Source organism: Alligator mississippiensis, chromosome 5 (genome assembly GCF_030867095.1).
Source record: "Alligator mississippiensis isolate rAllMis1 chromosome 5, rAllMis1, whole genome shotgun sequence".
NCBI lineage: Eukaryota > Metazoa > Chordata > Crocodylia > Alligatoridae > Alligator > Alligator mississippiensis.
This window is the reverse complement of record NC_081828.1, coordinates 12,130,179-12,157,756: the sequence shown is the minus strand read 5'-3', so window position 1 is coordinate 12,157,756 and position 27,578 is coordinate 12,130,179. Positions and strand designations below refer to the sequence as shown.

The 27,578-nt window shown below is 43.5% G+C and overlaps 1 protein-coding gene across 4 annotated transcripts in view; it reads right to left on the bottom strand.

Moving 5' to 3' along the window:
- The window catches only part of PRKAA2 (protein kinase AMP-activated catalytic subunit alpha 2), a 36,034-nt gene extending 9,556 nt beyond the window's left edge, over window positions 1-26,478 (bottom strand). For all 4 annotated transcript variants that reach the window (XR_009462323.1, XR_009462324.1, XM_059727864.1 and 1 more), the window contains exons 1-8: window positions 26,300-26,478; window positions 14,397-14,538; window positions 11,249-11,342; window positions 9,964-10,108; window positions 9,236-9,323; window positions 6,402-6,626; window positions 2,155-2,659; window positions 88-214 (exon numbers count right to left, since the gene is read on the bottom strand). Coding sequence is in view for 2 of the 4 variants with exons in the window: in XM_059727864.1 (XP_059583847.1) it covers window positions 88-214; window positions 2,155-2,659; window positions 6,402-6,626; window positions 9,236-9,323; window positions 9,964-10,108; window positions 11,249-11,342; window positions 14,397-14,538; window positions 26,300-26,393 (1,420 nt within the window). In the remaining 2 variants the exon portion in view is untranslated. The remainder of the gene's footprint in view (window positions 1-87; window positions 215-2,154; window positions 2,660-6,401; window positions 6,627-9,235; window positions 9,324-9,963; window positions 10,109-11,248; window positions 11,343-14,396; window positions 14,539-26,299) is intronic.
- Between the last annotated feature and the right edge of the window lie 1,100 nt (window positions 26,479-27,578).

Sequence of the window (27,578 nt, the reverse complement as noted above, 5' to 3'; positions counted from 1 at the left end):
GGATCTTACTAGTCTATGGTGGGAATGATAGCCTTCCCACTGTGGATGCTGTGCTTTAACTCTAATACCCCATCACTTCCTGCTTACCATCGATGCTTTTAAAGTCCAAGAGATAGCTTCGATTGTCAACTTGGTAAAGCTGTAAACTCATTTTCACATAATTTCCAGTTACTGGATTCTTCCGACGCACTCGAAGATGATAGGAGTTCACCACCTAGAACAAGGCACCATCTTTCAGGACTCGGATTCAGGATGGTGGAAAGAAAAACATTTCTTTCCTCTCCCCCTTTTTGAGGGTGAAACATTTCAAGAAAAAAAAAAAAGGTTGCCTGGAAAAAAACAATTGCTTTGAAACAAATAAATAGTCTAATTTCTTCTAAAAGGTGGTTTTTAAGCAACGCTTCCCTGGCTTCTAGGTACTAGGTGAAAAAACACAAAGGTGTCAGGCCTCTAGAAACTGCAGTAACTCAATTAACAGGGAGAATATTTCTTTGAGAAAACATGCAATCACTAATTCTATGAAATAATACATTATTCATACGTTATCTCTCATAATATAGAGTTATGTTATCTTATCTATTATTATATTATATATCTCATTGTAATAATACAATTAATATCTTTATAATAACATTGGATAGGTATCTGGCGGGGGTCATCTGACCCCAGCACTCTTTCCTGCCTCGGCGGGGGTTGGACTCGATGATCTGTTAAGGTCCCTCCTGACCCTAGCATTGATGAATATCTGTACTCTGCAGCTAAACAACTCCTACAGACTACCCCACGGTACCGTTAGCCCTTCAAAGCAGATGGTGGCAGTAAAACAAATAAAATCAACTGCGTTTGAAGATGACCCAATTTTAGAAATATTTTAATCAAACATGTGTTACAAGGTCCTATACCAGGGTAAGTGTGTGATATTCTACGGCCTAGCTGCTTGGACTACATGGGCTAATGCATCCTTCTACTCTTGAAAGCTATGGTCTACCTTCTAGGGAGAACTACTGACACTGGCACCTGCCACAGTCTGTACAACAGCGCTCAACACTGTCCCAAGCTTCATGCAAGCCTAGTCCCTGTAGACAAGTGCCAGGGGTGACCCATTTTGCCTACTAATTTCATGTTAATACTCATAAATGAATGCATAAAAGTCAGGTTTTTCCAAACAAGCATGTTAATAGTTAGAACAACACATGGTTAAGTAAACCACAGCAGAATGAGTGAGTGGGAGAAATACAGCTGTATTGTGCAGACTGTCAAAGGTTCTTAGCTCACTTCTACCCAGGTTCCTATTTACACCTATGTAAAATGGATGGAAAAAGCCAATGAGTTTGGAAAGATATATTTTATACAGTCGTAAGAGACTGCACAGGGCTGTGGAGAATCAGGCGTGGAAATTCTTGCTGGTGGCTAAACCAATGACAAGAACTTACCTGAACAAGAAAACCTAAATGCTACCTGGCCTATGAATGGATATCTCAAAGGAACAGGTAGCATATTGCTAAATTACAAAAAAGTCCTTTGAGCTCAGCTCGAGCTTGAAAAAGCTCAGCCTACCTGCCTCTGAAGAGGCATTGTTTAGAAAGCAGTAAATGGTTGAAAGCCTGAACTGTACAGAGATGTGTCTTCCCCCATAGCAAATATGTCCACAAATGCCACAATGCCAATTCTTCCGGTGCAAGAACTTTTGTGCATAAAATATACCAACCTCTCAGCTGGTGCACCATTTAAGAAAGAATAAAGGGAAACATATTGCATATTTACAGGACATGTGACCCATGCAGAAATAGGACTGCTACTTTCTCAGCAGCTTTGAAGATTAAGTGCCTATCAGGGAATTAGTCACTACAATTAAAAAAGTAAACAGCTCCTCTTGTCCCTACAGATAACCAAGGAAGAAATTTTTGTTCAGCCCAAGGCCAACGTGCATATTTTTGCCATAAACAAACCCTGCATGTATTAAACTACCACTGGAATTTTTAATGTTGGGTGTGTTTAACTGAAAATATTTGAGATAGTGATGGTATACTAGCATTACTTTAGAAACAGACCATGTGATAACTATACTTAATAGATTTGCTGATCAGTTCAGCTCAGGAGAAATGATAAGGCAATCATCCTTGAAAATTACTGTAAAGCATTGATCTTTCCTACCTTCCATTCGAAATCCAGCTGTTTCATAGCTCGGTACACTTCGGCCATAATGTCATAAGGTTTGCTTTGACTGCGGATTCCTAGATGCCACTTGGCCTTTTTCACAGTCAGAGGTTTTGGCTTAGTAGTATTCAGAGCATCCAAAGGACACCTTGCTTTGGGACTGTCTGCTATTAGAGGAGGCATCCGCTCTGGGTGTGGTTTCACCCCAGGTGGGATGTGCATAGTACTGTCATCCATAAATGAGCCAGTGGGGGGGCTGGAGGCGAGGTAGAACTCACTGGCTTGGTTCATGATTCTCCGATTGTCGATAACGAGGTGGTAAGCTACGGCAAGCTGGTCTTGTGGGTCACCGCTATACAAGCTGTTCATCACCTCCGACTCTGTGCATTCAAACTTCTCACACACTTCCCGCACCGCCTCGTCATCGATGACGTTGGCATCGTAGGAAGGGTCCTCCGGAAACAGGTAAGTGGGCAACTCTTGTTTAAACCACTCGTGTTCTCTAAGGGAAAAAAAGAAATGAAACAGTGACTATAGAGCAAATGAGCACTGCATCTACTCGTGGATACCCGAGGCATGTCTCACTCTACGAACTACAGCCTAAAGGTGATACTACAAGCCAGAACCTCAGCTCACGTAAATGTAAACCGGCACTTTTTTTCACTTCAGTGGCAATACGGCGATCAACAGCAGTTGAAGATTGGATCTGTTACCTTTCATGATGTCTTGGTATTCAGTTAGCCACACTCTGCCTCAAGATATTGTTCTGGCCTGGGTGTAGCAGAGTTCAAAAAAGGAACGAATGTGAAAACGAAGTGATCATACAATGCCTTAATTTGACAGCTTGACCAACATTTGTTAACACACAGATACCAACAGCGTGTGCTTCCTTCAGATCATGCTGCTGTAGTAGTTTGGGGTCTTTCTGATTTAACTGCTAACAAGTCTGCCCACTGTACAAAATGGTCACTGCAAAACAAGGCAGGACTCACGTGCAACTGCTGCGTGTGCAGCTTTCTTCTGCCTGTTAGGATCTCGACAGAAACCCACATATATGTTAGATGGTTTTAGTTACTACTGTCCCGATGTGGATATAAAGCAATCAAGTTCAGATCTCCAGAGATATTGAGATGCCTAACTCCCAGGGATTGGCAACAAAACAGGTGGGAGTTAGGTCCCTAAATATCTTGGAGAACTAAATTTCCACATCCCATTCTCAACCACAGTTCTTTCCCATGTGCTGCTTTTTTACATGTTATTAAATTCTGTCATCTAAGTGACTTGAGAAATAAAAACAGCATTTACAGCTTAGATTTTAATGGAAGGCATACTATAAATCCACCATTTGCAAATGTATTACAAACCCAAGAATTCCTCAAAGTCTCACTAACATTTACACACACATTTTAAAGAACCACTTAGATTTAATGATTACTATAAATTTCACAAACTATACCTCATCTCTGTTTTACAACACACTTCTGTAAAATTACTCAGTTTGTAAGAATCTCTAATTCTGGCAGTTAGACCTGCATTTTTAATTATATAGAAAGGTGCAAATCTCAGCTCAAGATCCCAATGCTCATGTTATCCTGAATTTGTGTGGTAATACAAGCTGGACAAGGTTCACCATCATCACATTATTCCTAGATGCAGAAACTAGAATGCATTTCAAAGTGAGCCACTTCCCCTCATTAAGACACATTATTTTCATTGCGAGTTAATTTCTACAACTAAATCTATGCATCCCACTTTTCTTGCTCTTATATGTAGTGGAGATCAGATTTTTAAGAACAATTTACATTCAACCAGAATACAGAAATGAAGAGAAATATTTCAATTAAGCTACAGCTGATGAAGACAGATTTATTCATAATACTGCATCATGTGGTTGTCTTTGTCAGGTAGTATTCAGGATGCTTTAGACCAGAGGCAGGCGAAGTCTGGCCCGCGGGCCAGATTGGGCCCACGGTGGGCTCCATTTCCCAGCAGCACTCTGCCCACATTACTGTGGCCAGTTTCCATGAAGTGGGGCATGGTGGGAATGATCACAGGGGGCATGGTGGAAATGATAGCCTTCCTACTATGGATGCTGAGCTGGTGCAAAACCAGCTAGAAAAGCCAGACATTTATAAATCAGCAGGACCAGATGGACTTCACCAGAGAGTGCTGATGGCGCTGGCTGAGATCACTGCAGAAGCCCTGGCAAAGCTCTTTCAGAAATCGTGGCACACAGGGGAGATCCCTGAGGACTGGAAGAGGGCCAACATTGTGCCCGTCTTCAAGAAGGGGAAGAAGGAGGACCTGGACAACTATAGGCCAGTCAACCTAACCTCCATCCCAGGGAAAAATCGGGGGCAAACTAATTAAAGAATCTATGTGCGATACGCTTGTTGAGGTTTAGATGCTGAACGACAGCCAGCATGGCATTGTCATGGGTAGGTTTTCTCTTACCAATCGCATCTTCTACAAACAGGTCTCTCACCACTTGGACATGGGAGAGAAGGTCAACATTATATACCTAGACTTCCAAAAGGCTTTTGATCTAGTATCCCATGATATCCTTGTGGAAAAATTGGAAGATTGTGGGCTTAACTGCTCAACAGTTCAGTGGGTGGAAAACTGGCTGCATGGCATGACCCAGAGAGTTCTCATGAACAGATCTGTGTCATCCTGGTGAGAAGTGGCTGGTGGTGTCCCTCAGGGGTCCGTGCTTGGACCAGTGCTCTTCAGTATCTTTATCAATGATTCGGATGTGGGGGTGAAAAGCTCGCTGGCCAAGTTTGCGGACGACACCAAGTTATGGGAGAGTGTGGCCACACCAGAAGACAGGCTGCAGATACAGGCAGACCTGGACAGGATGGAGAACTGGGCAGACCGGAACCAGATGAAGTTCAACACTCAGAAGTGTAAGGTGCTCCATCTGGGGGTGAACAATCCCCAACATACCTACAGGCTTGGTGGAAACAATTTGACTTGCACCACGGCCGAAAGGGACCTAGGGGTAGTGATCGACCATCGCATGAACATGAGCTGGCAGTGCGATGCTGTGGCAGCAGGGCAAGCAACATGCTGGCATGCATTAACCATTGCATCTCATGCAAAACTAAGGAAGTGATACTCCCACTGTACTCTGCATTGGTGGGACTGCAGGTGGAGTACTGCATCCAGTTCTGGGCACCACACTTCAACAAGGATGTGAAAAAACTTGAGAGGCTCTAAAGAAGAGCCACCTGTATAATCAGGGACTTGCAAGACAAGCCATACGAGGAGAGGCTGAGGGACCTGGGCCTCTTCAGCCCACAGAAGAAAAGGCTGAGGGGGGACTTGGTAGAGGCATAGCGCTACATCAGGGGAGTACATCAAGAACTCAGTGAACAGCTGTTCACCAGGGCATCCTTGGGGAAGACCGGGACCAGTGGTACAAACTCCTGGAAGGCTGCTTCAGGCTCAATTCCAGGAAAAACACCTTCACAGTCAGGGTGTCCAGACTGTGGAATAAAACCCCTCCAGTAGTCCTAGTCACCTACCCTGGAAATCTTCAAAAGGAGACTGGACAGTCACCTCGCTGGAGTCACTTGACTCCATTTGTCTTTTCCTGCCTAGTGCAGGGGGACTGGACCTGATGATCTACAAGGTCCCTTCCAGCCCCTAACAATCAAAAAGACCCCAGGAGTAGTGGTGCCATGATAGCACGGGGCCAGGGTTTCCGTGGAGATCAGCCCCAGCAGCACTGGCAGGATGCACAGCTGGGCCGGAAGCTGCTCTGGGGCTGGGATCTTGCGGTGCTGACAGCATGGTCCAGAGCTGTGACCCACTGCCCTCATGCCCTATGCAACGATATGCACGGAGATCACAGTTCTGTCCTGGCTGCAGACCATGCTGTCACCAGTGCAAGGTCCCAGCCCCGGAGTAGCTCCCTACCCAGCCCTGCACCCTTCCAGCACTGCTGGGGCTGGTCTCCATGGAAACCCTAGCCCCATGCTGTCACGGTGCTGCTGCTCCTGGGATCTCCATGGAAACCGACTGCAGCAACATGGGCAGGGGCTGCCAGGAAATGGAGTCCAGCCACTGGCCGGATCACCATTTTGCCTACCTCTGCTTTAAACAATTCAATAATGCTATATAAAAAGTCCCAGTTACTTTCCAGAATACATATATGACCATTTGTAAGACATGCTATGTACCACGGCTTGCCCATCAGCCACAAGGTGTTTGCTGCGACTTGGGATGCTTGACATTACCTTATGTCCTTGATAGTTGCTCGTTTAAGCGGGTCGACCTGCAGCATGTGCATGAGGAGAGTGGCAACGGACCGGTTGAGGTATTCGGGGATGTAAAATACGCCTCCACGGATCTTCTTAAAGAGCGTGGGTACGTGTTCATCATCAAATGGGAGAGTGCCGCAGAGAAGAGCATAGAGAATCACGCCGCAGCTCCAGATATCCACCTCAGGGCCAGCGTACAACCTAAACCGAGTGAAGGTAACAGAGAAGATTTCATCTCCCCGCTTTATCTGCTTCCCAGTGTTTCTCAAGTCAGTCCGACGTGCTCTGTAGTACAGGGCAGAGGGCATCCCTGTAGCAGGGTGGTCAAATGTTTCATGGCATCTCCCTGCACCTTGACCCCTGCAGTGGAGAGCACAGGCTGTGACTGCTTCGTTCTGATGTTGCTGCAGATGATTTTAAAAGGCTAGGAGCCAGGTTTGCTAACAAACCTTTCCAGCAGCTCTGTTAATGGGTTGCTCTCATGTTGCTGAAGGAGTCAGACAGCAATATTGGGTCATCCACCAAGGCAGACATAACTACCAGCTGATATTATAGCTGCGTGTATTGATTTTTGGTTTAAGGAACTTATACATTGGTATAAAAGCACTCCCGCTTTTGACAAGTTGTTAATTAGGTCCCTAGTTATTCCAAAGTTTTGGCATAACCGCTTTTTCACTACCATAGAGAAAGCTGCTCTGCTCTTTTTCCTGAACAAGGTTTTCAGCAGTTGGTCTCTAGACATACAAAGAATATCTCAATAATAGCCTCCATTTTCAGAAATGCTTGTCACCCAGCAGCTCCTATTGCTAGTGGACGTTGCGAAGTCTGTGGGAAACATGGCCAATTATTGAGCTGCCCAAGTGTGCCTACGACGAGGTCCTACTGCTGGCAGTCCTGGGACTCATGTACTTCTGCTAGCATTCAGACTGTACGATAATCCCCAATTTGATTTTTTTTTTAGAACTAAAATAAGGTACATCATCATTGCCTGACACTCTGTCCTTTCATGCTACAGCACAGCCTGTACCTTGAATCTGTCTGCACGCTCTGGTTTCCTATACAAATGACCGCTCTCCATGCTATGTGGAATAGAACTACAAAGGTAACTCCAATAGGCTGCTCTCCCTTTCAAAACAGAGTATGCTGGGAAACCTTCCAAGTTTATAAAATAAGAGAGTCACTGGTAGTGTCTGGGAGAATTTCTGATGCAGGGAAGGTGGGGCACTGTAGAAAAGGCCTTACCAGATGAACCCGATTTGGAAATATAAGGGCATGTTTTTTGGGGGCGGGGTTTAATTTATATTTGTTTCTTCTGTTAATAATAAAGGGTTTCCCTTGAGTCCTTGCAATGCTTAGTCTCTTCTCTCAGATTCAGAAGGCAGTACCTGGCTTGTCTGGCAATGCCTTATCTCATACGCTACATGAATGAAATAGTTTTTGCATTCTCTTAAAGGTTACGTGGGAAGGGTAAGCTTGAATTGAAGCTCTTTGGAGCTAGGGTAGCAATGGACTCTGGCTTTGCTCCCTCTCTGGCCAATATGACCCATTCATCCCTGTAACTGAGCTATTGCAACAACTAGTTTTGCTGGTGGTAGTCCAATTCCTAGAATATCATGCCACATTTTGCCCTGGCATAGAGTGAATGATCTTAATCAAAACAAGTCAGCTTGAACGAAGTGCTCTGTTGGTAGGCTGCTGCAAGTCTGATACGGAGTAAAAGCACTGGGATTTTGCTACGCTAACAGGCAAACAAGACATGATTAAAAAAAATAAATGATGGGTGACTGGGAAGAATGTGGTCAAGAGGAATACGGACATGACTTGAGTGGTATATCTGCACTGTACAACGTAGTGGCCTGTAAAGAAAACCAAATTGACTCAGGTATTTCTACTTGACTCTGCATTGCGCTGTGTAGGCTTGTCCTAAATTAGGAAATCCTTGTTTTTAATCTTGGTTCTGCCACTGACTGACTGCACAGAATGGGGCAAATTAATTCATATCTCCATGACTTTGTTTCTCCAACTGTAAAAAGAGAAAGGCAGTCATTCCATGTGAATATGAGGGAAATAAATTCATATTTATGCAGTGTTTTGAATATGTAAGGTGCTATACAGCTGCTGAATACCAGCAGCACTGCAGTGCGTGACAACAGATTTTTGTTTCTCATTAATGTAACAGGAAGTTATGATGGCAGCAACTTATTCATTGGAATAAAAATGGCTTAAAACAAAGCAGGAGACAAGATTTCTCAGACGGAGTAGCTGTCAAGCTATGGGAAGGTGGTAAGTGAACCTGGTTGTTTTATTAGTAAATAGCTTTCCTTCCCCACACAGCATTTTGTATTATAGATACAGACAATGTCAAAGATGGATGAATACACATTTTTAGAGGACTGGGAGAAGCAGCCTCTTTGAATGTAAAAAGCAATTAGTTAGGGTCAAAAATGTATTTTTTCTGTTCTTTAATTTGATATATGCCAACAAACATTTGCTCTCTAATAACTGCTTAAAAATATTTATATTCAGGAACACGGTATTACCAGTTTTAACATCGAAAAAAGAAGCCATCAACAGGCCTTTTGGTTTTAAAACTAGTTCAGTTCAGTATTTAAAAATGCGGGGAAAGATTCTGTCATTTTTTCCAGCTGTGAAAAGCTGTTCATGAGGCAAGAATAAATGCAAGAGTCCCACCCATATGCCTACTTTGATTAGGGTGAGGTTTTTTAGTTTTTTCCCCCCAGCTGTATATCTAGGGGGTCAGACTTGATGATCTATTCAGGTCCCTTCCGACCCTAGAAACTATATCCTACCTTCCAGAAATGACTTCAGGAGCTGCATAGTTTGGGGAACCACAACTCGTTCGAAGAAATTCCCCGTCCGACATCATGTTAGACAACCCTTCAAAAGCAAACAAAAATGCATAGTCTAACATCATGATAGAGGACTGTAAAAAACCAAGATTCTTATAGAATGGATCACAAGCTTTGAAAAGAAGGGAAAAAGAAGTAGAGAAGGAAGGATACGATAAAAAAATACATTTGTGGGGCATTACTTCTTATGAATGATTCAAAAATTGTTTATCAGATGCCTCAATCTGGAAATGAGCTTTATTAATATTATGTTAAGTAGTAGTGTCACTTGAAGCTTCCAGTCACTGTTCGTTTGTAAAATAAAATGACCCCCAACAGGCACTACAAAAGGAACAGGCATATGAGATTAGACGTTAAGGGGCCAAAGTCATTCCTGAGATAACTGCACGGAAGTCTGCCATGAATATTAATTAGCTAAATATACGTTTCCCTGTAATTTTTCTTGCTACTTCATTGTTAGAAAACTCATTTACTTCACAGCACGAACACAAAAGCTCTCTACCTAGTAAACTGTTCTTGGAGGGACACAACTTACAAAGTTGGGCTTTTCGAGTCAAGAAATTGCTAGTGGCTCTAAAAACAGACTCTGGGTTTTGTAAAGCATGTTACACTGACAGCAAGTGGCTTGTAGCTGGCTACATTTCTGGAATGCTGTTGGGGTCACATACCAAAATCAGCTATCTTGGCATTCATGTGTGCATCTAGCAGCACATTCTCTGGTTTCAGGTCTCTGTGGACAACCATATGCCTGTGACAGTAATCCACTGCAGAGAGAATCTGCTGGAAAAGGCGTCTAGCTTCTGCCTCTTCGACCTATAAAACACAGGGGAAACCGTGTTAAACGTTTATCTGAAACTTGACCTGGCAATAAAAGCTTTGGTTCAGTAAAAAGCCAAAAAGTTTTATGAAACTCAGGTAACATTACAATAAACTTATTACAGCACTGCAAGCCAAACCAGGATATAAAGCTATTTTTTCCCCTTGCATTTGAAAATGCATTTGTGTTTTGAAATAATAAAGCTTATAACTAGCTGTAATGACATGAAAGGAGGAAAAGCTAAATTTAGATTTAGGCTATTAGGGAGAACTGCAGAATAGTGAGTGCTATTAGAGAGTAGCCTGGCTTCTCAAGGGAATCTATAGGAGCTTTATTATGCGGGAAATATGGACAAAGCATGGCACAATATTCAGTAGAGACCAGTTCAGCACCCAGAGACTATGCACTGGCTTTGTAAAGGTTACAGAGGCAGCAGGTCTATGACTCTACAGTCAGGAAAAGAATGAGAAGGGAAATTAGTACTATGATAGGTTTAAGTATATCGATAATTTTATCATCATTTCTTCCGTGAAAAAATTACCTTTTAAAGTTCGGAAAGGTCCTAACTTAGTATTTGAGAAACCAAGTAATCTCTATAAACTGGAAAAAAAATGCTTAAAATCAGAATTTTTTTGCTGAATTTAAATAGACTATTTTCAGAAATAGCTCATTTTCAGAAACCAGTTTAGTACCGAATGTATTTTGTGGCAATACAAAAAAGAGCCCATTAATACTGTGAGTTGAGATTCTACCAGCCTAATTCTGGGACCTCCCCCTCACCCCTCATTAGTCCACCTGGCATTTTCCTGTCCCTGGACCTATCAGAAGCAACAAGATAAGGGAATAACTAGTGATTTTTTGGGTGTGTAACTTTAGCGGGCGTTTTTTTCTTTTTTTGCAAAAAAAGATATGCGGTCTTTGGCTCTTTTGTTGTAACACATCACGGTGTGATTGCTAAAAGATGTGCACAACTATCTCAGGTCAAATACAAGGGATTCCACATGGGAACACTAGGAATCCAGTTCTATTTTTGGCCGTAACAACCTTAGAAGTGCCTCACTTAGCTAATCCATGTTATTGCTAAGCACTGTCCTCTTCCCCACAAATATCTGGGCTGACAAGACACTGCTACTTACACGTCCATGCTTACAGATGTAATCAAATAATTCGCCACCAGATACATATTCCATTACCATGAAAAAATCAGTTGGAGTGCTGATAACCTGGTACCTTTAAAAGAAAAGAAAGATTTTAGAAATACCTTCTTAGGAAGAACAGGGAAATATTTTTAAATAGGTTATTAGAAAGTTTCTAGAAAAGAGCATTGATCTTATATTCATTATTATATTATATTAATGTATTGATCTTATATTAATTATTGCTTTCCATTTCTGAAAAGCAGGCTCTTGTATTGCAAGATGCAAACAAAGGAGCACAATCTCTTTCTGTGGTCTCTTGAAAGGATCTGTTTCACAGATTTACCTTTTTTTCTTAAGCTTTAATATAATCCTTTGACATCTCTGCTAGATAAGCCTATGTGTAGGACTAACCTGATTTTTATATTTCCTTTTTGGCCAAGATTTACAGCAATGCCTTAAGAAGCAGGCTGCATTCAAATGCAAGAAAGAACACTGGACAGATATTTGGCTGGGGTGATATGACCCCGGCACCCGTTCCTGCCCGGGGCAGGTGGTCGGACCTGATGATCCGTCTAGGTCCCTTTCGACCCTAAGCACTATGGTACTATGATACTGTGAACATTTGAACTCTTTTTCTTTTCTCCACATCCTGAGGATCCAGGACAAAAGAACTCTGGATGTCAGTAGGAGAGTCTTTCAAAAATACCAAAAAAATTATGGAAAGAATGTAAAAAATGTAAAATGTAAATTCTAAAATAAAAATAGAAACGGTGTTTAAAATAGCCCTAATCTTACAAATCCATTATCTACCCTCACACAAGAACTGCGAACAAAGTCTGTACATATACCCTAATTGCAAATGAAGTCTGTTTGTGCCCTAATTCCCAGAACGACACAAACTGGCATAAGTCCATTGGCCTTAATGGAACTACAGCAATTTAGAAAAACATTGGCTAAGGATCCAGCCTGTTTTTCTTTTACCCAAATGATGTGTTTGCATTGCTCATTGCTGGATTTCTTCAGCCTGTAAATTTTATTTGAAGTGATAATATTTCCTTGAAGAGATTTGGAATGTAAATTCCTGATGTGGGGTAAAACCTTCAAAAGTTAAGAAAACCTTACAGGAGTGCTTTGAGATCCTGAAATCCATTTGATTACTGTCACAGTCTCTGATAACTTATTACTATAAACAGGGGGAAAAAAAACCAATTAAAAAGGGAAAGTGTATGTACTGGAGTTCTCACTTGCCTTTCTAACTAACTTTTAGATTCTGTTACCTTAGATCATGCTTATATTCTTCGCTTAGAAAAGAAAATACAGCCTAAAATTAAATCTATGACAAATGTGTGAACAGGTGTGAGTCTGTAGGGTGCCAGAAGCATCTCTAAGAGGCAATTTATGTTGTTTGATTCATGAGATGGTCCCAATCTGTTCTTATACCAGTGTGTGCTACTGTGGAGTAACTATCAACAGATACTCCAGAGTTAGTCATTTAATTGGACGAAGAATTTGGCCCTTTGCCTGTAAGAACAATGTACTCACTAAATCTCTCACCAGTTTTAAGGGTGATCTAAACAGCAGATCACCCTTTCAACTGCTATTCAACAACTTTGTCAGAACTGAAAAATGTGGCAGGCTACTACTGTGGCTCAAATAAAGTTTTGAGACTTCTGACTATTAACTTCAGTACTCAGACTAGACCTTTATAGGGGAGATACATAGTTACCCTGTGGTATACAAAATTAAGGGCCTTGTTACACCTTATGCTGTGAGCCTCACAAATGTTGATCGGTGTTATTGCTAGCTCGAGTTTGGAGCAGTTATACCCTTGGTCTAGACACCTTCTCTGGCTGTCCCCCTCCTGCAGACCTGTGACTTGCCACTAGAGGCCTGGTGAATAGGGGCAGGACGTGGAGATGCAGCTGTGAGTTGCTACTAGAGGGCTGGTAAGGCAGGACAGGCATCTATCCCTGCTCTACAGGCGGGGGTGTAAGAGATCCTGGGATACTGGAGGACTTCAACTTGGGCAGAGCACCTAAATGGAACAGAAGCTGGGTAGTACGGATTAGAGATAACCCTGCCCTGGTGGGGTATAACTTTGACCTCCATAACAAGTGCTTCAAACCACTTTAAGGTGTTAATGTGCAGACAGTCCAGGGGGTAAGAGGTCCAGAAGCAGCCCAAAATTACTGTGTAACAAGGCTCTAAGTGTCAGTCTTGAAAACACTTGCCTGAATGAGAGTATGGTTATTTTCATTTTCTGGTTGTCAAGCCATTAGTTCATGAATCCTATTGACTTACGACCAGCATTTTATCTTCTGAACCTGATCGTGCATGTATTTCTCAAGCAAAATTCTCAGTACAGTACAGGAAGATGAAGCGAAAACAGGAGTAAGAACAATACCTCCCACCGAGTCCTACGAGCAGGCTACGGGCTATCGGTTCACGTGGAGATCATGACTACTTTGCAGAAGCCTAGGGAGTTTGCATAGGTAACAATGTCTTTGATAGCTTACTACCATAAACAAGAAAAAAAAATCAATTAAAAGGGAAAGTGTATGTACTGGAGTTCTCACTTGCCTTTCTAACTAACTTCTAGATTAGGATCTTGAAGACGTTGGAAGATTTGGCAGCAAAAACCTGACTACATGCTTTAACTGCAAGGGTTACTGTCAGGAGTCTCAATGAAGTCAAGTCAAATTAAGAACATACATCTGTGGAGGGTAAAGGACTTATTTTATAGCTTGTGTAGAGTCACAACCAGAACTGGACAAAAATAGCTGGATTCAAAGCTCTTTCCAGACACCTGATAGCCCAGAATTGCCATGCTGAAGCCTTTGAAATCAATGGTAGATTGCCACTGATTTCACTGAGCTTTGGATCAGTTTTCCAAGGAAGAGAAGTGCCAATTAACTTGCTAAGTATTACAAAACACCTTGAATAAGCAGTGAATTCTATTCAACTCGTCCTGTTCTCTGTTATATTTGTCTATATGCAAAAAAAAAAAAAAAAAAAAATTATACTTACACAAAATAAAGTAATGAGTGATTTACTGAAACAGGATCCAGTCAAGAAAACACCTTCTTGACTGGAATAAAACTGAAATACGCTATGAACAGACAGGAGCAGGAGCATGGGTACTTACAGTTTGATAATATGAGGGTGCCGGAAGAGTTTTAGATTTTGAATTTCTCTTTTGATTTTCCCAACCACATCCAAGCTGCGAATTTTCTGTCTGTTTAAAATTTTTACCGCTACTTTATGCCCCGTCAGCTGGTGTTCTCCAACTAAAGGAAAGAGAATATTACAATGTCACTAAAGAGAAAGCTATGACGTGTAGAAGTTAGGATGCTGAAACAGGTGGTTTTTAAGGATAAAATGCAGCAGGGTCATACCAAGTAAAGCAAAAGACAAGGTTGGGGAATCTTAGGTCTACCCAGCAGACTACTGCTTTGATTTCACGGCACAGAGGATTAATATAGAAAGGCCACCTCTAGTTACTGATACAGGTCCAGCTCAGGTTGGCATGCTCTCCTGAAGATGATTCAGTTCCCTAGATTAAATGATTTTAGTAATGTCCATCCACTGCCCAACTGACTTTACACCTCGGCCCAGATGTCAATCTCAGCACAAAACCCAAATACACTTTGAAAAACAGCCTTGGAAGGTAAAAGGATAAGGGGCACTGAAACTCAGCACGTCCTACGGTTTGGTGTCCGAAGCAGTCTTTCACCTTGAATCTATGAAAGGGCTGAGCATGTGATGTTCTCATAGCTCTTCCACCCTTTGCCTGAGGAGAGAGATTGGACCTCAATGTCTCTGGAGTCCCATAAAGACCACTCAAAATCCTGCAAGCTCTGCTGGAGGATCCTCAGCCCGTTAAAACAGTTTTTGGTATAAACATTTTACCTTGGAATCGACAAGGCATATAAAAGTTTTCTATTCGTATTTTCTACGTCACCCTTTGGGCCCTATGAATACTGCCAACCAAACTCATCACACTATAACCACGTGGTCCCGTCTTAGAAGCTCCACACAGGCATTCATTATTTAAAGAATTTAATGAACACCTAGAAACATCAGCATCTATTCTAGAAAAATCAGGCAACAGATTTTATGCTGCAGTTGCTTTGCTGTACGTAGGGTCCTCTGGGAAGCAGGCTGCAAGAACGCACTTGCCTTCACTTATGGGAAAGGGTTTCCAAAAGACCAAGGAAAAAACGTACTAACACAAGGTCTACATAACATCTAAATTCCATGTAGGTCTCAGCAAACTTATATGCTAAAGTAGGACTTAAGTTAGGGGTGGGCAATTATTTGGGCCCGTGGACCACATAGGCTGTTCTAGGGAGCTGCCGCGGGCTGGCTGGCACCTCTACCCCCTCCCTGGAACAGCCCAGAGCCCACGCACCCTGCGACTCCTCCCCAACCGTCAACAGCGCATAGCCCCAGCCCCGACTCTAGCTTGCCCCGCACCTCCTGCGGCCCGCCAGCCCATGCTGAGCAGCGCCTGGGCACGAGCTGCTGCTCGGTGCGGGGGAAAAGTGAGCCCTCCTCCTCACCGCTGTGCACTGGGGTTCTCGAGGGCAGGGGAACACAGTGCCCAAGATGAGTGGTTGTTCCTTAAGGAGACAATACTCAGGGCCCGAGGGGTGACAATCCCAACAAGAAGCAAGGGGGGCAAGAGTGCCCAAAAGCCTCCCTGGCTCACCAAGGACATCCGGGAATGCCTGGTTGCCAAAAAGGCGGCGTACACCCGGTGGAAGCGGGGGGGGCTATCTCCAAAGAAGAATATACCTCCACTGCTCAGGCCTGTAGGGGGGCTGTTAGGAAAGCTAAGGTGGACATAGAGCTAGGACTAGCGTCCAAGATCAAGGATAATAAAAAGTCCTTTTTCAAATATATAGGGAGGATGAAGAAGGCACCGGGAAATGTGGGGCCCCTGCAAAATACGCTGGGCAATCTGGTGGTTGCGCCAGAGGAGAAGGCAGACCTCTTTAACAAATTCTTCACCTCCATTTTCTTGTGCAGGGACCAGGACTCCCCCACCGTGTTTCAAGATGAACTCGAGGGGAACGCCTCGAGACCTAAGGTTGAGGAGGACCGGGTTAGAGTGCTTCTGGAGGGGCTGGACGTGTTCAAGTCAGCAGGTTCAGATGCTCTCCACCCCAGGGTGTTGAGGGAGCTAGCAGGGGTTATTGCTGGGCCCTTGGCATGGCTTTACGAGCGCTCGTGGTGCCCGGGCCAGGTTCCAGATGATTGGAAGATAGCCAATGCGGTCCCCATCTTTAAAAAAGGGAGGAGGGAGGACCCGGGCAACTATAGGCCTGTCAGTCTTACCTCAATCCTGGGGAAACTCTTTGAGAAGATCATCAAGGAGCACACCTGTGATGGGCTGGCATCGGGGATGATGCTCAAGGGCAACCAGCACGGTTTCATTAGGGGCAGGTCATGTCAGACCAACCTGATTGTCTTTTATGATCAGGTCACAAAAGCATTGAATGCAGGTGTCGCCATGGATGTAGTCTTCCTGGACTTCAGCAAGGCCTTTGACACTGTCAACCACCCCATCCTCATTAAAAAACTAGGCAACCGTGGCATCGATGCCTACACAGTCAGATGGATTGCCAATTGGCTGAAGGGTCGTACTCAGAGGGTGGTGGTGGACGGGTCATATTCGACCTGGGGGGAAGTGGGCAGCGGAGTCCCCCTGGGCTCGGTCCTTGGGCCCGCGCTGTTCAATTTCTTTATCAGCGATTTGGACGATGGGGTGAAAAGCAACCTGTTCAAATTTGCTGATGATACCAAAATTTGGGATGAGATGGGCACGCTAGTAGGGAGGGAAAGACTGCAGAAAGACCTGGATAGGTTGCAGGGGTGGGCTAACAAAAACAGGATGCGTTTCAATACGGACAAGTGCAGGGTGCTGCACTTGGGCAGTAGTAACCACCAGCACACTTATAAGATGGGAAACTCCCTTCTCAAAAGCACGGAGGCAGAAAGGGATCTTGGAGTCATCACTGACTCCATGATGAACGTGGGCCGACAATGCGAGGTCACGGTCGGCAGGGCTAACCGGACCCTATCGTGTATCCACAGGTGCACCTCAAGTAGGGCCAAGGAGGTGATCCCCCTCCTCTACGCGACACTGGTCAGGCCACAGCTGGAATACTGTTCAGTTCTGGGCACCCCACTTCAAGAGGGATGTGAACAACATCATAGATTCATAGATTCATAGATGTTAGGGTCGGAAGGGACCTCAATAGATCATCAAGTCCGACCCCCTGGCCTTCCTTTGGACATCGAGAGGGTCCAAAGGAAGGCCACCCACATGATCCGGGGACAGCAGGGCTGACACTATAATGAGAGGCTATGGGACCTGAACCTGTTCAGCCTTCACAAGAGAAGGCTGAGGGGGGACCTGGTGACCGTCTATAAACTCACTAGGGGGACCAGAAGGGTTTGGGGGAGACCTTGTTTCCCCTAGCACCCCCTGGGATAACAAGGAATAACGGCCACAAGTTGTTGGAGAGTAGGTTTAGATTAGACATCCGTAGGAACTACTTCACAGTTAGGGCGGCTAGGATCTGGAACCGACTTCCGAGGGAAGTGGTGCTGGCTCCTACCCTGGGGGTCTTTAAGAAGCGGCTCGATGCCTACCTGGCTGGGGTCACTTGAGCCCAGTTTCCCTCCTGCCCAGGCAGGGGGTTGGACTTGAAGATCTACAAGGTCCCTTCCGGCCCTACTTCTATGATTCTATGAAAAAGAAATACTCAAGAAAATATGCCCGAGTGATCTTTTTGCTTCTAAGGTTACACCTGAGGATACATGACATGGTATCCTATGGGCCAGATCTGGCCTACGAAGCCATTGGATCTGGCCTGTGAAGCTGGGGCTTCAGTGGCATTTGGTGGCATGGGCTTAGTCCATGCCAGGCCCAAATGAGTGTCAGGGAGAGGTGGGTGCAGTGAGTAATGCCAGCCCACCTCAGACACAATCTTGGCCATTTGGGCCCAATGCAGGAAAAGACTGCTGACCACTGTTGTACAGTATGTAAAGATTAGGTCAATTGAGCCTAAAGGTGCAATAATGGCAAAGAAGAATAGACATCATCACACAAAGGTAGAGAAAATCTCGACCTGATCTTAAAAATAGAATTCCACACACTGGAATAAGTACATACGATTACTCCATTTGAAGGTCAAATCCTACAGCTCCAATTCTGCGGGGCTCCCATTTACGCTTCCTAAATCACACTTCACAGCTCTTGAATAATGCAGTGAGAAAACACATCTGAAAAGACTAGTAGCATCCCCTGGTTTTAAGGGCAGTGTCGAAGCCACAAACTTTAATTCATGTTTTCAAAAAGAGAAAGGCAGAAAGGAAGATAATGCTTCTGGTGAACATGCTGAGACTAATTTCATTTTCATCCATCTAAAGTGGCAGCAAGGCCACAGAGGTCCACCACTTCAGTAGAGATGTAAAGTGAGAGCTGTCCTCTTTCACTGCCTAAGCAGGCTTTTCTATAAAATGTTTCATATGTACAAAGTTAAAACATAACAAAATTAAATCTATCGTAGTGATAAGGCCTCTGGTAATAATATTTAAATAGCCACTGACTTTAAAACTTTTAACACCCGTTTTTCATCCGTAATGTTAGAAATGACAAGAGGAAAATATCAAAGACCTTGGGCCCTGATTCTGCAAACTAATCAACTCTGTAAACAGTGGATAAAATCTTCACCCTCCCTTAGTCATGCAAAGTCTTGACATGGACTTTACAGAGGACAGGATTGCAAGTTGCAAGTTGTCTCATTGCTACTTAATGCATGTAATGTAAGCATATGTGTACCTCTTCCAAAACTGAGGTCTTAGATTATTATATTTTGCTTTAGCTTTACTTCAGTCAAAATAAATCTACAGTTTGTCATAACTGCACATTGATAACTTCCTTGTATGAAAAGAGATCACCAATCTGATCTAAAACAAGGGGAAACCACTATTAGTTGACATATTTTAGTGGATTAAAATCAATGTATATTTTAAAAGCTGATTTGTGATTAATGTAATGGTGGATTTAACTAAGGCTAGGTACAGACATTCAAAAAGCCTGAGGCAAAACTGATCTAAGTAACACCGTTTTCTCTAAGCAGCACAGCTTAGATCGGTAGCGAACCAAACACATGTAAAAAATCTCATAGTGCTTTTAAAATGGTGAACTATAGACAGATGTTTAGGTTACACTGAAAACTTCTTTACACTAAAAACCATAATGGTAACATTTATAATCAGGAAGGCCATGTAATAATACTTTGAAACAGTAAGGAGTTGATAATTGTCTTATGGACAAACCCTGCTATTAAAATATGAACATCCTAAATTGCTATCAGCTTTAAAGAGATCATTAGAAGCATAATGCAATGCCTGAATGTGTACAGATGACCATGAAAAGGAGTGTGTGGTAACACTGCTACCATTCAGAGTGAGCAAGGTCACTATTATTAGCTAAGAGATAAGAACTGCCTGAGATTCTTTCCTCATTAGGAGTATCCTAAAAATAAAACACTTTGCCTCACTTGAAAATAAAATGCTCCTTTGCATGTCCATTTTAGACTTCACAATAGTAAAAAACAAACAGAAACAAATAAGGGCAGTGAAAAGCAATGCATTTTGTATAATAAGAGCAATTCAGGGATCCAGTGCAGGATGAGGCAGATATGTCATTCTCACTGTGCAGTATACTGAAAACACTAGTAATCACTATTAGAAGGCGTGTTCCCGGATGGATCTTTGCACTCCTGAGATTTGGGAAATTACAGCATCCCAGGGGTTGCCCTAATTTATGACATCATACCGTGCCATACTTATGGACTTCTCTATAGCCCTGAACCTCTAGAGAACTGCATGCTAAGAAATTCTTCTTCTATACTGGGGCATCCATGGAGAATGTCAATGTATAGGACCTATTAGGGTGACCTCATATTGTACAAGCATGGGGGGGTCTGGGGGGTTCCTCTTGGTTTGTGCAGCCCTGTTCTGGCTAATACTGGTGTTACAAAGGAAACCAGTCTGTCTTCCAACCCAGAATGTACCTAGGGTACATGCTGCACAGTAGGAGGAGGGAAGAGAAAGGGAACCTGAATAGATAGCTTCAGATCAAGGTCTACAGCCCCTGTATCAGGAACGGATAAACCCGTGTGGGACACAACTTAGCTGAGGTTGTAAGCCCCACACTTCACCAATCAGCCACACAATGGGCGCGTCTACACATGCAATGAATGTGACCAAATATGCTCCAGCTCAATCTGAGCCAGAATAGACTAATCCCAACATCACCATCTACATGTGCATTTAAGCACAGTAATTTACTGCACTGCCGGATACCAATTATTAGACCTACTTCACCCTACTCCAGTGACATGATCTCTTTTTTATGTATCACCTAATCACCGATATACTAGAGAAGGTCTGAAAGAAAGAATTAAAATAACAATACTAATGTTCCTGAATGGTTTCTCTTCCTTTCATCCTTGATAAACAGCATACAACTCTGTGGTTTATTTTTTTAGTTCAGCACATTAATAATTAAAAATAAAGTCTGTTTTGTAATCCATCTTTTGATTACAGTAAGCATTAGATACAGAGATATTATTGTTTCAGTCCCCAGTGACTTGTTAAGCCTACTTGCATGTCTTAAGAGAGACAGAGACAAAGAGAGAATGTAATTTGCTGTGCAATGGGGACCTTTTAAGCACGTCAAGTTTTTAATGCTGCTGCTTCTAGCTACAGGAGGCTTTATATACTGGAGTGAAGACAGCTATGTGCTTGGCTTGGTAGACTGCCGCCCCTGACCTTCACTGTATCTTTAGTTGGCAAAAGTATTAAAAAGATCCACAAGCTATCTCAGGCTGCTTGGTCTAGTTTGGAGGCTGGGCTCCGTCCAAAGATGCTTTGGAAGCTGCATGTATTGCCTAACGTGTATTATCTGGTTTTCACAAATGATGGCACATTGGTATTATTTTGGGTTTTAGGAATTTAGACTCGGGGATTTCATTTCCCCCAGCTTCTTGGGTGATGTTGGTTCCTGCTCCCTGCACAGATCCTGGTAAAAAAGGTACTTCCAGCCCTTGAAGCTGGTCGAAGGAGGGTGACTGATCTTGGGTGGTGAATGTGATAAGGAACGAGGGGAGCAGCAGTCTGTACTCCCGAGGCAACTGCAGGAATCCCATAGTAACATCACGCACAGAGGTTCTCCAGGCCAGGACAGGAGAAGGAATTATCTGGCATATTTTCTCTTGACAATTTGTGGATTTTTGCTGGAAATTTCCATGGGAATCAATGGAAATGGGGCGAGAAACAGCATGCAGCTATGGGGAGAAGGCTCAGACCGAAATTCTTTAAGGAGGGAAAGACCTTTCTTTAGTGATGCTGGTGCTGCTTCACTCACATAGAGCTGGGGTTGCAGGATGTCACCTTCTGCCCTGTTCCTTTGGGGGGGTTTTACCCAAAAAGAGACTGCCGTATTTTGTAACACATTTCTCCCCATAAAGAGAGGAGGGGGGTTCCCTTTAAAATGGGATCATCAACCCCCAAACTCCAAGAGCCCCAGATTATCAGTCCTGCTGCCAGCTCTTGGCACCTGCCATAAAACACTAGGAAGAGGGTTTCTTTTTCAGCAAGCCAAGCATTTGCTTTCTAAGTTATCCCATGCAATAAAAAGGGTGTACATGGATGGGGTGGGGGAAGCAGGGAAGGGAAGTAAGACAGGTTTTAATGAATTCTTTCACGTTCCTGGCAAATGACAGGCATTAGCTATGCGTATAACTGCACGTTGAATTGACCTCAGGATGCTCAGCAGGCTAGCAGTGATTCACCTTGTCATGGAAACAATGGATGTGATTAATAAAAGGAACAGCAGCAGCTACCCAGATCTTCCAGCAACAAGACAGCAAGCACAAAGGATAAGCACCAGCACTCTCAAACTTGAAGAAGTCAGGGCAAAAGGGACTTGATCTTTTTTTTTTAAAGCCTACTGTTTCATCTGGACAGTGCACTAATCTCCATGTTTGGTAAAGATTCATCGGAGAATGCTAACAAGGCAAATGTGGGCAAAATCTGTTTCTAAAAGTGGACCTTTCTGATTTAGCTGGTTTAGAAGTAGAAACAGGCCATGGAAAGAAATAGTACTTCTCTTGCAATCAGCTGCGACTCATTAAAGTTTACACTAAATGCTAAAGGTCCCTGTTGGCCCAGCTCTTCAAAACAGATCCCTTTGAGCTCTTTAAAACAGATCCCGTCTCTTCCTCTACACGTGGCTTTTGGTTGAAGCAGTAAAGGCAAAGCATTTAAGATATCTGCACGTGCTACACCTAGAATACAAGCGCTTATGGGAGAGATCTCCTATCCTAATAACTACCCCACTACCCTCCCTACCTCCACTCCCAAATTAAACACAGTGAAATCTGTTTAATGATGCACTGGGATAACTCATCATTGCTATGGTCTGATTAGTCAGTACACTGAATCCCCATTAGCGTCCCATTGATTTGTACACAAAACACTTTGGCGAGTTTATCTGTTACAGCGCAGCCCGTTCCAAATGTACACACACTAAATCACAATAGATTTCCTTCTGATAATTAATTTGCTTGAAAGATATGATTTGCTTAAAAGATACGATTTAAGATATGGTTTCATTTGCTTAAAAGATATGCGCCCCCCAAAGCTCCTGTCAAGCCCACTGGTGCTTGCCAAGTGTTGGATACTCCAGCTTTTTTTGACTCAATCAGATGCAGACAATGAACCATAGCACCGTATTATCTTCCATTTTGGGATGATGAGCACGGTTCTCTCTAAGCTATGTGCATGTGTGGCCGCGCACAATAAAAAATCATGCCACGCAATAACTTTTTAATGGCGCGCACACAGTGGTGTACCGATGGGGAGCAGTAGGGGGTCATGGACACGCGGCACCGGCCTGGGGGGGATGCCCAGTGCCATAGCAAGGGGGTGCTGATGCTCCCCCCCACCACCACCGACTTCGCTTCCGGCTGCTCACCACCCACCCCAGCCCAGCCATAAGCTGCTGCAGAGGAGGGCGGTGGGGTGGGGGGCACACCGAGATACCCATGCACTCCCAGCCAGGATTGCTCACAGATCACTAAACCTTAAAGGGAACGTTGATGATGAGTCCATGTAAGAGCAGACAGAAAAAATAGCTGACTGATTATTTCATTCCCTCATAATCATTTAACTCTTAAAGAGTGAGCACGCCACAGTTTTCTTTCAAAAAAGTCCATTAAACATTTATCTGTTTCGTCAGACAGTTCTTAGGTAGTGCGTAGGAGTGCACATACTTTGCACTCAAAACTTCTGTAATTTTTTTCTTCCTTGTTAAAATGTCAAACTTCATTGCTTACCACGTCTCACTATGACATGAAAAATACATCTAGCAAAGAATTGAAAAGGACTAATTACTGGTAAGCAGTCATCATTACCCATCAATCCCCTTGGAGTGATAATTAACCAGATTTTACTTTAGAAACAGGAACATCTGTAACAATGTTGTCCTAGTTCTTTACCCAAACCTTTGCTTGCCTGTCAAGCCACTGTCCTTTCCCTTGGTTTTTGCTTACCGCCCCTCTATTTTAGGGCTTGTCTTTGATGTGTGCTTGTGCGGTAACCAAGACCCTGGCTAAGCCTAATGAGTGCTGCTATAATATTACTGTTGTAATCTGTACAAGCAGTCCAAACCCCTGAGAAGGATCAAGTATACTTTTAGCCACGGACAGAGGTTTCTTTTACTATGTTCTTCAAAATCTCCAGCGGTGCTTTCCCAGCACCTCTAGGCGGCTCTTCCAAGGCTTCCCCTATGCGTATTATTAGGGACCTACCGAAATCGAGGCGGCAGGCAACTGATTTCACGTGTCAATTGCGGGGCCGACCACCACTTAAGCGGGCTTATTGTGGCAGGCCCCTCCCATGCCTCTAATTGGTTGAGGGCCCCTCACCGCTTATTGCCCGAGAGGGTTGTCCATCCTATGGCCCCACCCCTGGTTGCAAACTGGCCGAGAGGGCCATCCGTCATGTGGGCCATCCCCCTCCCGCTGATTGGCTGAGAAGCCAGACCCAAAAATGGGCATCTCTCTGAACCAATCAGTGGTGAGGGGTGGGGGAGAGTGTAAAATGACATAGCCCCCCTTTTTAGTAAGAAAAAATGATGTAATATACTAAATATATATATTTAATATATATAATATATATAGCTTTAATCAGTAATTCATCATCTGTCTCCTTCCGGTCATATTCTTTTTAACACGAGTAATCCTAGTGCTTGTTTAGAGACAAATGCTGTCATTCCACACGTAAGCCTCACATCACGTTTCATCCCAGTTTGAACCCCCCCCCCCCCCGAACCCACTTTGCATCTGTCAAACATGCCCTGAAAGCTTACTATAGTATCAGAAAGGAAGAGATTAGATTTTATTTTTATTTTCTTGTATTTATTCTCCCTCTCCAGGAAAAGCCGTTTCTTAAATTAGAATGATGCTGCTTTAAACGTCTCTTTGGAAACTGCTGGCTGTTATGAAGGTCAGTGCCATATACAGGAATGGCTTGGATAAATGGTCATTTATTGTTGCAGTTATGCAGTATGTGCAGTTTTGCATGATGGGGAACATTTATTATCATCATTATTGTTATTGTTATTATTGTTATGATTAACATTATCATTATTATCATTATCATTATTATCATTGTCATTATCATTGTTGTTATTATTGGTGTTATGATTATCACTATCATTATTATCATCACCATTATTATTGTTGTTATTGTTGTTGTTATGATTATCACTATCATAATTATCATTATCATCATTATTATGCTATCATCATTATTGTTGCTGTTATAATTGGTGTTATGATTATTGCTATCATAATTATTATTGTTATCATTATCATCATTATTACCCGTATCATCATTATGGCTGTTGTTATTATTGTTGTTATGATTATCACTATCATAATTATCCTTATCATCATCATCATTGTTATTACTATGATTATCATTATCATTATTATTATGATTATCACTATCATAATTATCATTATGATTATTATCCGTATCATATTATTATTGTTGTTATTTTTGTTATGATCATCACTATCATAATTATCAGTATCATCATCATTATTGTTATGATCATCACTATCATAATTATCAGTATTATTATCATTATTCTCCATATCATCATTATTGTTCTTGTTATTGTTGGTGTTATGACTATCGCTATCATGATAATCATTATCATGATTATCATTATTATGATCATCACTATCATAATTATCATTATTAGTATTATCATTATTATCCATACCATCATTAGCGTCATTATTATTGGTGTTATGATTATCACGATCATAATGATCATTATTATTATCATTACTGTTATTGTTGTTATGATTATCACGATCATAATGATCATGTTTATTCTGGCCTAGGTAGCGCCCATCCCCCCACCCCCTTTTTTTTTGTTTTTTTTTGCAGTCTATTTTGCTCCCACCGTCCATCCATCCAAGCCAAATCCCAAATGAAACTTCATGTTGCAATTCTGCCTAGGAAAAAAAGACAACCCCAAAAAGCAGCGTGCCTGCATTTGCATTTGCAAATCTTGCAGGCAGCAGAAGCCGAAGGCGTGCCCGAGCTGCAAACGAGAGGCTGCGCGGCTCCGGTCCGTGCGTGCGGGCAGCGGGCAGCGATCCCTGGCTCCTCGCCCTCCGTCCTCCCCCCGCCCCGCAGCGGGTCCCCGCGGAGCCTCCCGCTGCCCCGCCGGCAGCCAAGCACCTGCCCCTCGGGCCCACAGCTACGCCGCGACGAGGCAGAGAGGAGGGAGAGCCGCAGGATGCTGCGTGCCCACCCAGCCCTGCTCCTTCTTCCAGCGGGAGCTGCCCCTCTCCCCGCGCACACACGCAGCGCCGCCTCCGGCAGCATCCCTGCAGCCCGCGGGGTGCCGCGGCGCATCCCTGCCTCCCCCCGCCGCCACTCAGCTCTTGACTTTGCCGAAGGTGCCGACGCCCAGCGTGTCGCCCAGCACGTAGTGCCCGATCTTCACGCGCCCGTCGTGCTTCTGCTTCTCTGCCATCTTCGCTCCCCTCCGCCGGACCACAATGCAGCAGGGCGGGGCGGGGCGGCGCGGCGCGGCGCGGCCGCGGGACCGGGGGTGCCCCGCGCCGGGGGGACGGCGGGGATGCTCCTGCAGCCGCCCTGCCCCGCCCCGCCCCGCACCGCTCCGCCCCGCCCGCTGCGGCGCTGCCGCCCGGCCACGCTCCGCCCGCGCCTGCCGCGCGCGCACTGCCTTGCCAGATGAGGAGCAACCCCCACCTCACCCCACCCCCAAAATTAAATAAAATAAAATAACCCCCCCCTCCCCTCCCGAGGTTTCCACTCGAAGACCACAAACATAGACACATCCATGGCTCATTGATATCCATCATTGGTGCAGGGGTGCACTTGGTAGCCCGGGTGGGTGTGAGACGAGTAGACAAACAGAAAACTAGGCAGACCAAAAAAATCAGATTCACCCAAAGGACTTTATGAGACCCACTTAAATAGCTGGGAATTGTTTTTTAAATGGTTAGTAACTTAAGTGGGTCTAATAAAAGAGAAGAGATTCACCCAAAGGACCGTATGAGACCCACTTAAATAGTTGGAAATGAAAAAAAAAAAAATTGTTAGCAACTTAAGTGGGTCTTAGAGGTCAGATCACCCAAAGGACCTTATGAGACCCACTTCAATAGCTGGAAATTTTTTACAAAATTGTTAGCAACTTCAGTGGGTCTAATAAAAGAGATCAGATTCACCCAAAGAACCTTTATGAGACTATTTAACCTTAAGTGGTTAAATCGTTGGAAATTAAAAAAAAATTGTTAGCAACTTAAGCAGGTCTAGTAAAGGAGATCAGATTCACCCAAAAAACCTTATGAGACCCACTTAAATAGTTGGAAAAATTTTAAAAATGGTTAGCAACTTAAGCAGGTCTAGTAAAGGAGATCAGATTCACCCAAAAAACCTTATGAGACCCACTTAAATAGTTGGAAAAATTTTAAAAATGGTTAGCAACTTAAGCAGGTCTAGTAAAGGAGATCAGATTCACCCAAAAAAACCTTATAAGACGCACTTAAATAGCTGGAAATTGTTTTTAAAATTGTTAGTAACTTAAGTAGGTCTAATAAAAGAGAAGAGATTCACCCAAAGAACCTTATGAGACACAGACACACTTAAATAGTTGGAAATTAAAAAAAAAAAATTGTTAGCAACTTAAGTGGGT